We start from the raw sequence: 13,301 nt of genomic DNA on the forward strand, positions 1-13,301 counted from the left end.
AGAGTTCAAGATCTAAAATTGTTGAACTCAATATTCAGTCCAGAAGGCTGTAAAATGCCTAGTCAGAAATGAATATTGAGTTTAACAACTTTAGATCTTGAACTCTCTCCTCCATCTCCACCCCCTTTCCGTTTCTTCCTCCTCCTTTTTGTTTTTTCCAATAATTTATATAGATTTTTCTTTTCCCACCTATTTCCATTATTTTTAAATGTATTTCCACCCATTGTTTATCTCTACCTTTTAGCATTTTTAGTATTCCCCCACCCCCACTAGAGCCATCTGTACCTTATCTGTCCTGCTTTCCACTATTAATTAGCACATTCCTTTAGATAATATCACCACCTTCAACACCTCTTTGTCCTTTTGTCTGTGACTTCTTTTGGTTATCTCCACTTATTACTGGCTGCTTGTCCAAACAATCCCCCCCCCAACTTAAACCAGCTTATATATCACCCCTTTCCTATTTTTACTTAGTTCTGTTGAAGGGTCATGAGGACTCGAAACATCAACTGTGCTCTCCTCCGCCGATGCTACCAGACCTGCTGAGTTTTTCCAGGTATTTCTGTTTCTGTTTTTGTTTTCGATTTCCAGCACCCGCAGTTTTTTTGCTTTTATGCCTAAAACCATTTCTCACTACAGAAAATGCCATCTATGCATTATATCTACCTGGAGGATGGAAACATTAAAGACTTCTTGGCTTACTGACAGAATTCAGAGCTATTTGGTGGGCTCTAGCAGCTCAGTTATCCCTTACAATATCAGATTGGAGGGTGGAGGTGTGTGGGGGGAGGGGTGCCTGAGAGCAGTGGGTAATACTATGTTTTAAGTCATTGTTTCCAAGCAAACCACAGGGTTATGCATCCAACACAGACACTTCAACTCCACGGTACCAACAAATCAAATCTGTGGCACACACTTTAAGGGAGTCCATAAGCAAGGAAATGTAAGAGTTAGATTTGATAATAATATTTGATGTCCTGGAGCCTGTGGTGACCACTGACAGTACTGGTCCTCCAGAAAGACAAGGTCTTCCAGCTAATTGTGGCCTATCAGAAACAAAATTAGCTTACAGAACAAATACGAATCCTAAACCTTGAATGGAGCATGTCCTTGAGAAGCTAGGGGGCTTTCAGGATCTGAAAACTCGATCTGCTAGAAGGTTGTTGGTAGATATGGCTAAATGCCAGAGTCCAGTTGTGTACTAAATTTACCACTCAATCAGGTTGTTCAAGTTTATGGTCACGCCTGTCAAATTGAAAAACGCATCCAACCTATTCCAATAGATGGTGGATCCTGCCTTGACGTATCTGAAGATTTTCCCCTGGCATTTATAAACAATATCATCAATCTTAGTTAGGGGGATGAGCACCTCACTCATATCATCAATGTATTAACACAGTTCAACGAATGGAAGTATTACTTCCAAGGCCAAAATGTGAGACTCTAGCATGGGTCGGTATGGTACCTGGGTCACTGCTGTCAGGAAACAAATTGACCAAACATGCATGCCACCATATGATGGGACTGATAAACAAAAAATAGGTTTGGGTATTGCTTGGTTTTGCTGGCTATTATTGCATGCCCTCCACCAACTAACAGATGTGCCATTGATAGATTTGACCTTTAAAGTGAAGGCAAAACAAAAGGTTTGGTCAATTGACGTGGAGAATACTTACTTAATACTTAATTATGCATTTAGCGCAGGGTCACTGAGTCCAATTATTACCACCCTGGCTGAGAACAGCCAACAGTACTAAATGGAATCAAACCTGGTTATACAATTTAATGCACAGCATGCAGTGCTTTATTGATTTAGCAATCAATAGAGTTGTAGCTGTTTAGTTATATTTACCCTCCCAGCAATGTATGATTACAAAAAAGCCCTTCTGTGAACTGTTTCACTGTCCAAATCCATGCGTATCCCCAATGTATGAGTTGATACTGACCGGTTATTAAGTGTCATCTCCTGCTCCTGCCACCTCTCAAACTGTCCTGTGATATCTGTTGGGGTCCGCAAAATATCCTTCACGTTCAGGAAGAATTCCTGGAAAACAAACACTGCTACTCTCAGAAAGGCTGTGTGCATTGGATTTCAACCGACCATATTGCAGTATTTTCACCAGTGCTTACCAACAGAGAGTCAAAATGAAAACCAGGAGAAGCACAAGGAACAAGGAAAAGCATGATACAAAAAGGAATAAAAAGACTGTGAAGAAGTGTAAATGAAAACAAACAAAAATGACTTTCTATAGATATATTGGTAGAGAGAGAAAGTCACTGTTGGGCTCAGGAGACTATAGATGAAGGGGTTAAGTTTCTAGTGGACAGAATGGAAGGGATACAAAACAAGTACGTTGCCTCAGTTTTCATGCAGAGATGGAAATTAGGATCGTGGAACCACCAGAGCTGATATAGAACAAATTAATGGAGGATATTAATCAAAGTGTGATGGTACTTCTTTTAAAGAAGTAAACACATCACTGGGACTGCAAAGATCCTGATCATTTTTTCTGGAAAGGGCACGAGAGTGGCAAACATGAGACAATGCTCCAAAAAAGGAGAGGAGGATATCCAGAAATTATGGATATATCCAGTTAGCCTTATTTTAGTTGCTGGTAAAGTACTAAAGTTCATAACACGGAGTGCCATTACTAAACACATGTAAAAACGTGAGTTATTCATGGTCAACCTGCATAGATTTCTAAACAATAGGTTGCAGTTAGCCAATTTGACAGAATTCTTTGAAGAAATAACAAAGTCGATGCAGTTGAAAAGGGGTTATGAAAAACATTCGATAAGGAACCACCTAAGAGACTTAACACAAATGCAATAGCACATGAAATTACATAAGATGTCATCACGAAGGTAAGTTAAAAGGCAGAAAGCAAAGAACCAGGGTAAAAGATGTCTCCCATGCTGAGAATGGATAGATTCAGGATTTTTTCACTGAGAAGATTAAGAGATGATCAGAAAGGCCTTCACGATAAAGGTTTATGTTGATGTAATTAGTGATACATTGTTTTCACTGATCATTGAGATGCTAACAGGGCACTAATTTAAGATATTTATAAAAAGAATCAACCACGAGTTGAAGTAATTCTTTAAGCAGAGTCAACAAATTATTTTAAAAGGGAATTAGACGATCGCTTGTAAAAGAATATCACAGGGTACAGGGATTGAGCAGAAGAATGAAATTAATTTAGGTTGCTCAGGGGAAAAAAAACACCAGCACTGAGTTGATGTCTCAAATGGCCTGTTTTAGTGCGGTAACATTCCATGATCCTAAGCACTTACTGCACTATTACTGCACTCATTGCTACTGGAACAGGAACAGTCTGCATCCTTCAAAGTGCTCAATTGTTCTTTTCACATAAATCCCTCTAATGTTTGTTTAATTTACAACAATCACTCTACTTCAAAGCAATTCATGGCATGTGAAGCACTTTTGAGATGTCTCTGAACAATATGCTAAGAATGGCATAAAAGAACACTGGAAAGTACAGGAGGAAAAAAGACTTTGCTGTCCATTTGGCTGGTTTATTAGTTACTCCCTCAAATATCTATCTAATTTTCTCATTATTTTCTACAATATCTGTGTCCCTGGGCATTTTATATAACTAATTTGTTACCCTCTCTTACAAATGTTTATAGCACTACAGGAGGCAATTCAATGCATCATGATTGTGCTAGCTCTGTGTTAGAGCAATTCAAAACTAACCTGCCTCTCTCCCTGACGAAAGCACTACCTTCAACACTCCCTTTGTCTTGTGCCCATGACATCTTTGCCAACCTCCCATTAGTTCCCATCTATCCCTGCCTGACCTTTTATCTTGCTTCACCCCCTCTTAAACAGTATAAAAGCCATCACATTTCTACTTTTCTTTAGCTCTGAAGAAGGGTTGTATGGACCTGAAAAATTAACTCTATTTCTCTCTCCACAGATAGTGCCAAGCCTGAATTTTTCCAGCAATATGTTTTTATTTCTGCCTCTCTCCCTAGAGACTTGCATCTTCCTCTACGGACAAAAATTGAATAAATATTTGACAAGATGTAATGGTCACTGCCTCAAACACCCACTGTGGCAAAACAATGCTCCAGCCATCTTATGTAAATAAATCTTTCCTCACTATAAGATATTAAATTGATCATTTCTCGTCATTGATTACCCAACCTGAGTAAATATTTGGTCCATCAGAATCCTTCAGAATTTAAAAACTCCTATGCTGTCCTGTAACCTAGGCAAATTTAGTTTCTTTTCACAAAGTTTATTTCACTTCACAGCTCTCATTATTTTGTATTTATCGATGTTACGGAATTCAAATAAAAAAAGGGTACTATTTTTTCAGATTTTTGAATCTGGGCACTCAGATGATCAGCAGACAGCAGCAAGAAAGTCAGAGGGGATGGATATGCCTGTCAGTGAAAGGGACTGGATCAGGGAGAGGAGAATTGCTAAGGCTATGTGATGTAGAAAGCTGCTGCAATAAAAGCATAGCAGAGATACCAACGGGGAAAGAGGTGAGGGGGGAAGGGGCATTTTTGGAACATAGCAATGAAAACTTGCAAAACAAAAACAGAATTACCTGGAAAAACTCAGCAGGTCTGGCAGCATCGGCGGAGAAGAAAAGAGTTGACGTTTTGAGTCCTCATGACGCCTCAACGGAACTGAGTAATATTAGGAGAGGGGTGAAATATAAGCTGGTTTAAGGTGGTGGTGGGGGGGGGGGGGGGGGGGGGGGGGGGGGGGGGGGGTGTGGTGGTGGTGGTGGTGGTGGGATGGGGGGAGAGAAGTGGGGGGCGTGTGGTTATAGGGACAAGCAAGCAGTGATAAGAGCAGATAATCTAAAGATGTCACAGACAAAAGAACAAAGAGGTGTTGACGGTGGTGATATTATCTAAACGAATGTGCTAAAGATCTAAAGTTGTTGAATTCAATATTCAGTCCGGAAGGTTATAAAGTGCCTAGTCGGAAGATGAGGTGCTGTTCCTCCAGTTTGCGTTGGGCTTCACTCACCAGTGAAGCTTACCGCAAGCTGGAGGAACAGCACTTTAGATCTTGAACTCCCTCCTCCATCCCCACCCCCTTTCCGTTTCTTCCCCCTTCCTTTTGTTTTTTCCAATAATTTATATAGATTTTTTTCCCCACCTATTTCCATTATTTTTAAATCTATACCTTTTATGCCCTGTTAGTCTTTCCACCCCACCCCCACTAGAGTTGTACCTTGTGTGTCCTGCCATCCATTCTTAATTAGCACATTCGTTTAGATAATATCACCACCTTCAACACCTCTTTGTTCTTTTGTCTGTGACATCTTTTGATTATCTGCTCCTATCACTGCTTGCTTGTCCCTGCAACCACCAACCCCCCCACTTCTCTCCCTCCCCCTGCCTCCCCCCCCACCTTAAACCAGCTTATATTTCACCCCTCTCCTAATATTACTCAGTTCTGTTGAAGGGTCATGAGGACTCAAAACGTCAACTCTTTTCTTCTCCGCCGATGCTGCCAGACTTGCTGAGTTTTTCCAGGTAATTCTGTTTTTGTTTTGGATTTTCAGCATCCGCAGTTTTTTGTTTTTATCTCAATGAAAACTTGCATGTGCCTTTAATGTAGTAAAGTATCTAATGCAACTTCACAAGGAAGTTATCAGCCAAAGTCCTATGCCCAACCATGGAAGGAAATATTAGGCAGGTTTAAGGTAGCCATGATATTTAAAGCATTTGAAGCTTTGTTTTAATTTGAAACAGAACCTAACACCGTATAAAAATATATCCTCATTGCTACTTCTTAATTTGAAACTGGAACTTTTGGCTGAACAAAGACCATTAAGATGGCTGAACCTCTGAATTATTGTCTGTGGGTCACCAGAACCAAAGGAGCCACTTTGTAGTTTTGGAAATGTCATACATGGTTATTTCTGAGGAGCTCCTTAGAGACCACCTGGGGACTGCACAGCCCAACTTCAAAGGGAGCTACACAAAGGCCATTTTTATTTGATAAACCAGGCCTGCCAGCAGAGTCAGAGTGTCTATGGAGACAATGATTTCCCAAACATCAGACCCTCACCAAATAGCATGTCTTCTGACTCATAATGACCGAGACGTTATCAGCCTGAAACACAAAGGCAATTTCCAGACACAGGATAAACATCCTTTGTTGAAAATTGTAGCGGCATAAGGTCACATGACTTAAGACTCTAGCATGTTGAACAGGTTAATATTGCCTTCCTGGGCTGAAAGCCCAGTCTGCTGCTTTAACATCTGACTAGCAGGTCAGGCAGAAGGGAGTCTGGCCAGGCTGGACAACTGGCTCCATCTATCCTGCCTCTGCTGAAAGTTCAGTACCATCACTTACAAACTGATTCATCTCTGTGTGCTTATTCCATCTTGTGAAGACCGCACCACTGGAAAAGTGAATCTTACACCACTGGCTTTGCCGACCTCCGTGAAGGAATTCCTCATGGGACTTTGACTCTGGACCTCATATGAGCCAATATTTATTTTCTTTGCGGTCTCTGTACTGTAAAACCTCCTTTTCTCTATCCCTCTCTTTATGGTATGTGTGCAGAGAGGGACGCAGCGGACCTTCCTTTTCACGGTTTTCGAATGTGCGCAATAAACTAACCTTTTGAGTTCATCCTTCCTCGAGTTTTTTATGGGGTTATTAGTAGGAATTGGATCAAACAAAACTGAGGGAAACACCTCATTGCTTAAAAAACGGAAACAAAATCAGAACACCTTTCTGTTTACGGGTGGGTAGTGAGAGGAAAAATTAGTTCTGTTTGAATGGACCCTCTCTCCTGTTTGCAATACTAACATTGGTTATAAAGTCAGAATCAATTACAGAATGTGCCTAAGGTCATCAAGGAGGAAAATGCAAAGCTATTTGCCAACCTAAAAGTAGGTTCCACCTAGAAAAGTATCCGCAAAATTTTATTTTGAAGTCAACCCAGAAAGAAGCAAGAAAATAATTAGAGAACTAAAAAGAATACAGGCAACTAAAGTAAAAAAAGTATAAATTAGACATTTAACACGAAACCAAAAGAAACACAGCCACTTCCAATTAGTGAGTGTCCCTACTATAACTTAATATAATATGAACAGCATTCAGATTTCACCATTAGATGGCAGGAAATGCCAAAATATACAGTGGATTTCAGGTTTTCATTCAGTCATTATAAAAGCAAATTTTTACCATTGCACCTTAGTAATGCTTATCCTACAGTGCTGGCTTCATCCACCAGACACATCAGGTCATGCAGTAGTGACAGACTGCCAGAAAAATCTTTCCCAATCTAGCAAAATAGATTAATAGACAAACAACTAAACAGACACAGGCCTCGAAGAAAATGGATTTTATGAGGTCCGGCAGGAACTATTAAATATCATTGATGTCAGCAGTGCCATCTGCAGGAACTCATCAGTACTGCAGCCATAACATAACAGCCATAAGTGCAAGAATTCAGATTCTCTACTTCTTTTACCTTGGTTATTATTAAATATAAAAATGATGGTTTCCTGCAAGCGCTCATGGAAATTACATTGTTCTAAACTCTTCAACATTTTAATGACCGAATACTGGAAAGGTAAGACCAGAATATCCAAACCTAGGTTACATTCATCCTATGAGCGCAGCAGACTGAAACTTGCTGGAAAAATAATGCTGAGTGCATGTTATTGATGCACAAATTGGTCAGCATGTTCATGGAAGAAGCGATAGACGGCGAGTGGGAACCTCCATAGCTTGCTGGTCAATTTATGTTTTGCCTTATGCCTCGCACAAACCATACTTCACCCTAACCCTCCCAGGTGTTGCATATTATTTACCTCCACATATCTTTATCTTAGTCACGTTGAACTTATTTATCCTCCTTTAATGAATTTTGGGTGCACTCCAGCTCCAAAACACTTTGTATTTGACTGGAGAGAAAGATCAATAGAAACAGGGGCTTTACACCCAGCCTGTGTCACACCTGATCTAGGAGCATTTGGCGCTTTTCCTTAACACTTTATATGGGAAAGCATGCAATTCCCCAACACTGATAGCCATCAGATGAGAACTAACAAACATGTAAATATTTTACCAAGAGGTGAGGGATCACGAGACCAGCTTACATTCAAGAATTTCTCATATTGAACGGCCGATTCCATGGTATTGCTCGAATAATCCAGTGTATCCTTCCAGGAGTGCATGAGAAACGCCAGACGCAGCTGCCGACCTGAAATCACATGACACCAGTTACACTGTGACGGCAGAGAACAGAAAATTGAGAATTGTAAACCATCAACGTGGCAGAAAAAATACTTATAATTTAATCAAGAGTTTCTTTTAAATGTTTTTTTGTGGGGAACTCAATGGCATCCCACTACATAATTAACTTTTTCACGTGACACACGACCCACTAATAAATTAAGTGTTGGTAACACTGCATTTGAAAAAACCTGCTATAACCATATTCCATTTGCATTCCACCAAACACATCTTCCCTTCACCCCCCTTATCGGTATTCCGTAGGGATCGCTTCCTCCGGGACACCCTGGTCCACTCCTCCATCACCCCCTACTCCTCAAACCCCTCCTATGGCACCACCCCATGCCCACGCAAAAGATGCAACACCTGCCCCTTCACTTCCTCTCTCCTCACCGTCCAAGGACCCAAACACTCCTTTCAAGTGAAGCAGCATTTCACTTGTATTTCCCCCAACTTAGTCTACTGCATTCGTTGCTCCCAATGTGGTCTCCTCTACATTGGAGAGACCAAACGTAAACTGGGCGACCGCTTTGCAGAACACCTGCGGTCTGTCCGCAAGAATGACCCAAACCTCCCTGTCGCTTGCCATTTTAACACTCCACCCTGCTCTCTTGCCCACATGTCTGTCCTTGGCTTGCTGCATTGTTCCAGTGAAGCCCAACGCAAATTGGAGGAACAACACCTCATCTTCCGACTAGGCACTTTACAGCCTTCCGGACTGAATAATGAATTCAACAACTTTAGGTCGTGAGCTCCCTCCCCCATCCCCACCCCCTTTCTGTTTCCCCCTTCCCTTTTTTTTTCCAATAAATTATAAAGATTTTCCTTTTCCCACCTATTTCCATTATATAATAAAAAAAAACCCCACTAGAGCTATACCTTGAGTGCCCTACCGTCCATTCTTAATTAGCACATTCGTTTAGATAATATCACCAACTTTAACTTTAACACCTATGTGTTCTATTGTCGTTGACATTTTTTGATGATCTGCTTCTATCACTGCTTGTTTGTCCCTACAACCACACCCCCCCCCCCTCCACCTCTCTGTCTCTCTATCTCTCCGCCCCCCCACACACACACCTTAAACCAGCTTATATTTCAACTCTATCTTGGACTCGAACTCAAGTTCTGTCGAAGGGTCATGAGGACTCGAAACGTCAACTCTTTTCTTCTCCGCCGATGCTGCCAGACCTGCTGAGTTTTTCCAGGTAATTCTGTTTTTGTTTTGGATTTCCAGCATCCGCAGTTTTTTTGTTTTTATCTCTGTGTTTAATTGACTGCCACTGCTCTTCAAGAAATGCCTACCTCCTTGAAGTTCTGTTCCTCTCTGCGACAAGATTTCCGTATCTCTCTGTTGTCTTGCTCACCTTCCTTGCTTTCCATTTCCCTCCTAGTGTTTGACAGGGTGTTTACTAAAACCCGCTTTCACAGCCATATCTCCTTTCTCAGTGACTATCTCCGTCTCCGACTTACCCCACGTGGATTTCAACTGAAATTCCACCCCTCATGTTTCGAACCCACCCAGGATTACAGGTATCTCCGGGACATAAAACGTTTCTCGGACTGCTGTTCCCGTCACATTCTGAAATCCACACTCAGTGCCATGCGCCGCCATATGAACACACTCGACCTCTCCCTCCAGCAGCACCGCCGTACCCTTTTTCAAAGCTGCGCGTGCCCCCAGTTTCATTTTATCCTTCGGCTCATCCGACGCCTCAACAAGAAACTTTTTCTCTTTCTCTCAAGTGCTAAGGAACACAAGCTCCAACAACTCATCGACACCAACATCCATCTAGGACCCTCCACCCCTGCCTGTCCCTCCGTCCCCACCCTTTCTTCCAATCCCAACCCCAGCCGTGTATTCACTATACCTCCTGACCTTCCCCTCTCCGATGCTGAACGTTCAGTGCTCAGCAAAAGACTTAGTTTCATACCCTTACGCCCTCACCTCAATGAATTTCGGGCTCGGCATGATACTGAACTCTTCTTCCGCCGTCTTCGTCTCCAGGCTCACTTCTTTGGGCAGGAGTCCTCTCCCAGTTCAACGGATCCTTTTACCCATCTCCAATATTCTCCCTCCACCTGGAACCCTCCCTCTGGATTCTTACCTTCTCTCGATCTTTTCATTGAGAACTGTCGCCGCGTCATCAGTCGTCTCAATTTCTCTGCTCCTCTCACCCATTCTAACCTGTCTCTCTCTGAACTTACTGCACTCCATTCTCTCAGGTCCAACCCTGACATTGTCATCAAACCCGCTGACAAGGGTGGTGCTGTTGTTGTCTGGCGCACTGACCTCTACCTCGCGGAGGCTGAGCATCAACTCGCAGACACTTCCTCCTACCTCTCCCTGGACCATGACTCCACCACTGAACATCAAGCCATTGTTTCCAGGACTGTCACTGACCTCATCTCCTCTGGGGATCTCCCTCCCACAGCTTCCAACCTGATAGTCGCCCAACCTCGGACGGCCCGCTTCTATTTCCTACCCAAAATCCACAAACAGAACTGCCCCGGTAGACCGATCGTCTCAGCTTGCTCCTGCCCCACAGAACTCATTTCTAGTTATCTTGACTTCCTTCTCTCTCCCCTTGTCCAGTCCCTTCCCACCTACATCCGTGATTCCTCTGACACCTTACGTCACATCAACAATTTCCAGTTCCCTGGCCCCAACCGCTTCCTCTTCACCATGGACGTCCAATCCCTCTACATCTCCATCCCCCACCAGGATGGTCTGAGGGCCCTTAGCTTCTTCCTCGAACAGAGGCCCGAACAATCCCCATCCACCACTACTCTCCTCCGTCTGGCTGAACTTGTTCTCACGCTTAACAATTTCTCCTTTAACTCCTCTCACTTCCTCCAAATAAAAGGTGTGGCTATGGGTACCCGCATGGGCCCCAGCTATGCCTGTCTCTTTATGGGGTATGCGGAACATTCCTTGTTCCAGTCCTACTCCGGCCCCCTTCCACAACTCTTTCTCCGGTACATCGATGATTACGTTGGTGCCACTTCATGCTCTCGTCGGGACTTGGAAAAATTTATTAATTTTGCTTCCAATCTCCACCCCTCCATCATTTTCACGTGGTCCATCTCTGACACTTCCCTTCCCTTCCTTGACCTCTCTGTCTCAATCTCTGGTGATAGACTGTCCACCAATATCCATTACAAACCCACCGACTCCCACAGCTACCTCGACTACAGCTCCTCACACCCCGCTTCCTGTAAGGACTCCATCCCATTCTCTCAGTTCCTTCGCCTCCGTCGCATCTGTTCCGATGATGCTACATTCAAAAACAGTTCCTCTGACATGACCTCCTTCTTCCTTAACCGAGGTTTTCCACCCATGGTCGTTGACAGGGCCCTCAACCGTGTCCGGCCCATCTCCCGCGCATCCGCCCTCACGCCTTCTCCTCCCTCCCAGAAACATGATAGGGTCCCCCTTGTCCTCACTTATCACCCCACCAGCCTCCGCATTCAAAGGATCATCCTCTGCCATATCCGCCACTCCAGCATGATGCCACCACCAAACACATCTTCCCCTCACCCCCCTTATCGGCATTCCGTAGGGATCGCTCCCTCCGGGACACCCTGGTCCACTCCTCCATCACCCCCTACTCCTCAACCCCCTCCAATGGCACCACCCCATGCCCACGCAAAAGATGCAACACCTGCCCCTTCACTTCCTCTCTCCTCACCGTCCAAGGACCCAAACACTCCTTTCAAGTGAAGCAGCATTTCACTTGCATTTCCCCCAACTTAGTCTACTGCATTCGTTGCTCCCAATGTGGTCTCCTCTACATTGGAGAGACCAAACGTAAACTGGGCGACCGCTTTGCAGAACACCTGCGGTCTGTCCGCAAGAATGACCCAAACCTCCCTGTCGCTTGCCATTTTAACACTCCACCCTGCTCTCTTGCCCACATGTCTGTCCTTGGCTTGCTGCATTGTTCCAGTGAAGCCCAACGCAAATTGGAGGAACAACACCTCATCTTCCGACTAGGGACTTTACAGCCTTCCGGACTGAATATTGAATTCAACAACTTTAGGTCGTGAGCTCCCTCCCCCATCCCCACCCCCTTTCTGTTTCCCCCTTCCCTTTTGTTTTTCCAATAAATTATAAAGACTTTCCTTTTCCCACCTATTTCCATTATATAATAAAAAAAAACCCCACTAGAGCTATACCTTGAGTGCCCTACCGTCCATTCTTAATTAGCACATTCGTTTAGATAATATCACCAACTTTAACTTTAACACCTATGTGTTCTACTGTACTATTGTCGTTGACATCTTTTGATGATCTGCTTCTATCACTGCTTGTTTGTCCCTACAACCACAACCCCCCCCTCCACCTCTCTGTCTCTCTATCTCTCCGCCCCCCACACACACACCTTAAACCAGCTTATATTTCAACTCTTTCTTGGACTCGAACTCAAGTTCTGTCGAAGAGTCATGAGGACTCGAAACGTCAACTCTTTTCTTCTCCGCCGATGCTGCCAGACCTGCTGAGTTTTTCCAGGTAATTCTGTTTTTGTTTCCATTTGCATAATGCTTTTGTTTTGTCAGCAATATTCGACTCTATCAAAGATGGTGACTTTTATTAGGTATAGCTTCATGATCTTTGCCACCCTCTAGTACTTAGCTCATGCAGCCATTATAAATTTGAGTTTTGACATCAAATGTCCATCTGCAATTTGATGGCATTGGGAAGAAGGTAACAACATTTATTTTTTATTTGTTCATGGGATATGAGTGTCGCTGGCAATGGGAACAATTGACCTTGAGGTGGTGGTGAGCTGCCTTCTAGAACCACTGCAGTGCCATTAGGAAGGGAGCTCCAGGATTTTACTCAGTAACAGTGAAGGAATGGCGATATAATTCCAAGTCAGGGTATTGTTTGATTTGCAGGGGAACTTGCATGTAGTGGTGTTCCGATACACCTGCAAGCAGTTGAGATTGCGGGTTTGGAAGGTGCTGTTGAAGAAGCCTTGGTGAGTTGCTGCCATGCATCATGTAGATGGTACATACTGCTGCCATGGTGCATTGGTGGTGGAGGAGG

At 43.5% G+C, this 13,301-nt stretch overlaps 1 protein-coding gene across 3 annotated transcripts in view; it reads right to left on the bottom strand.

Annotated features, from left to right (window-relative positions):
- The window catches only part of cars1 (cysteinyl-tRNA synthetase 1), an 89,130-nt gene that overhangs the window by 35,833 nt on the left and 39,996 nt on the right, over positions 1-13,301 (bottom strand). For all 3 annotated transcript variants that reach the window (XM_041197823.1, XM_041197821.1, XM_041197822.1), the window contains 2 exons: positions 8,113-8,216; positions 1,947-2,044 (listed from right to left, as the gene is read on the bottom strand). In XM_041197823.1, coding sequence (XP_041053757.1) covers positions 1,947-2,044; positions 8,113-8,216 — 202 coding nt within the window. The remainder of the gene's footprint in view (positions 1-1,946; positions 2,045-8,112; positions 8,217-13,301) is intronic.

The sequence above is a fragment of the Carcharodon carcharias genome, chromosome 10 (assembly GCF_017639515.1).
Source record: "Carcharodon carcharias isolate sCarCar2 chromosome 10, sCarCar2.pri, whole genome shotgun sequence".
NCBI lineage: Eukaryota > Metazoa > Chordata > Chondrichthyes > Lamniformes > Lamnidae > Carcharodon > Carcharodon carcharias.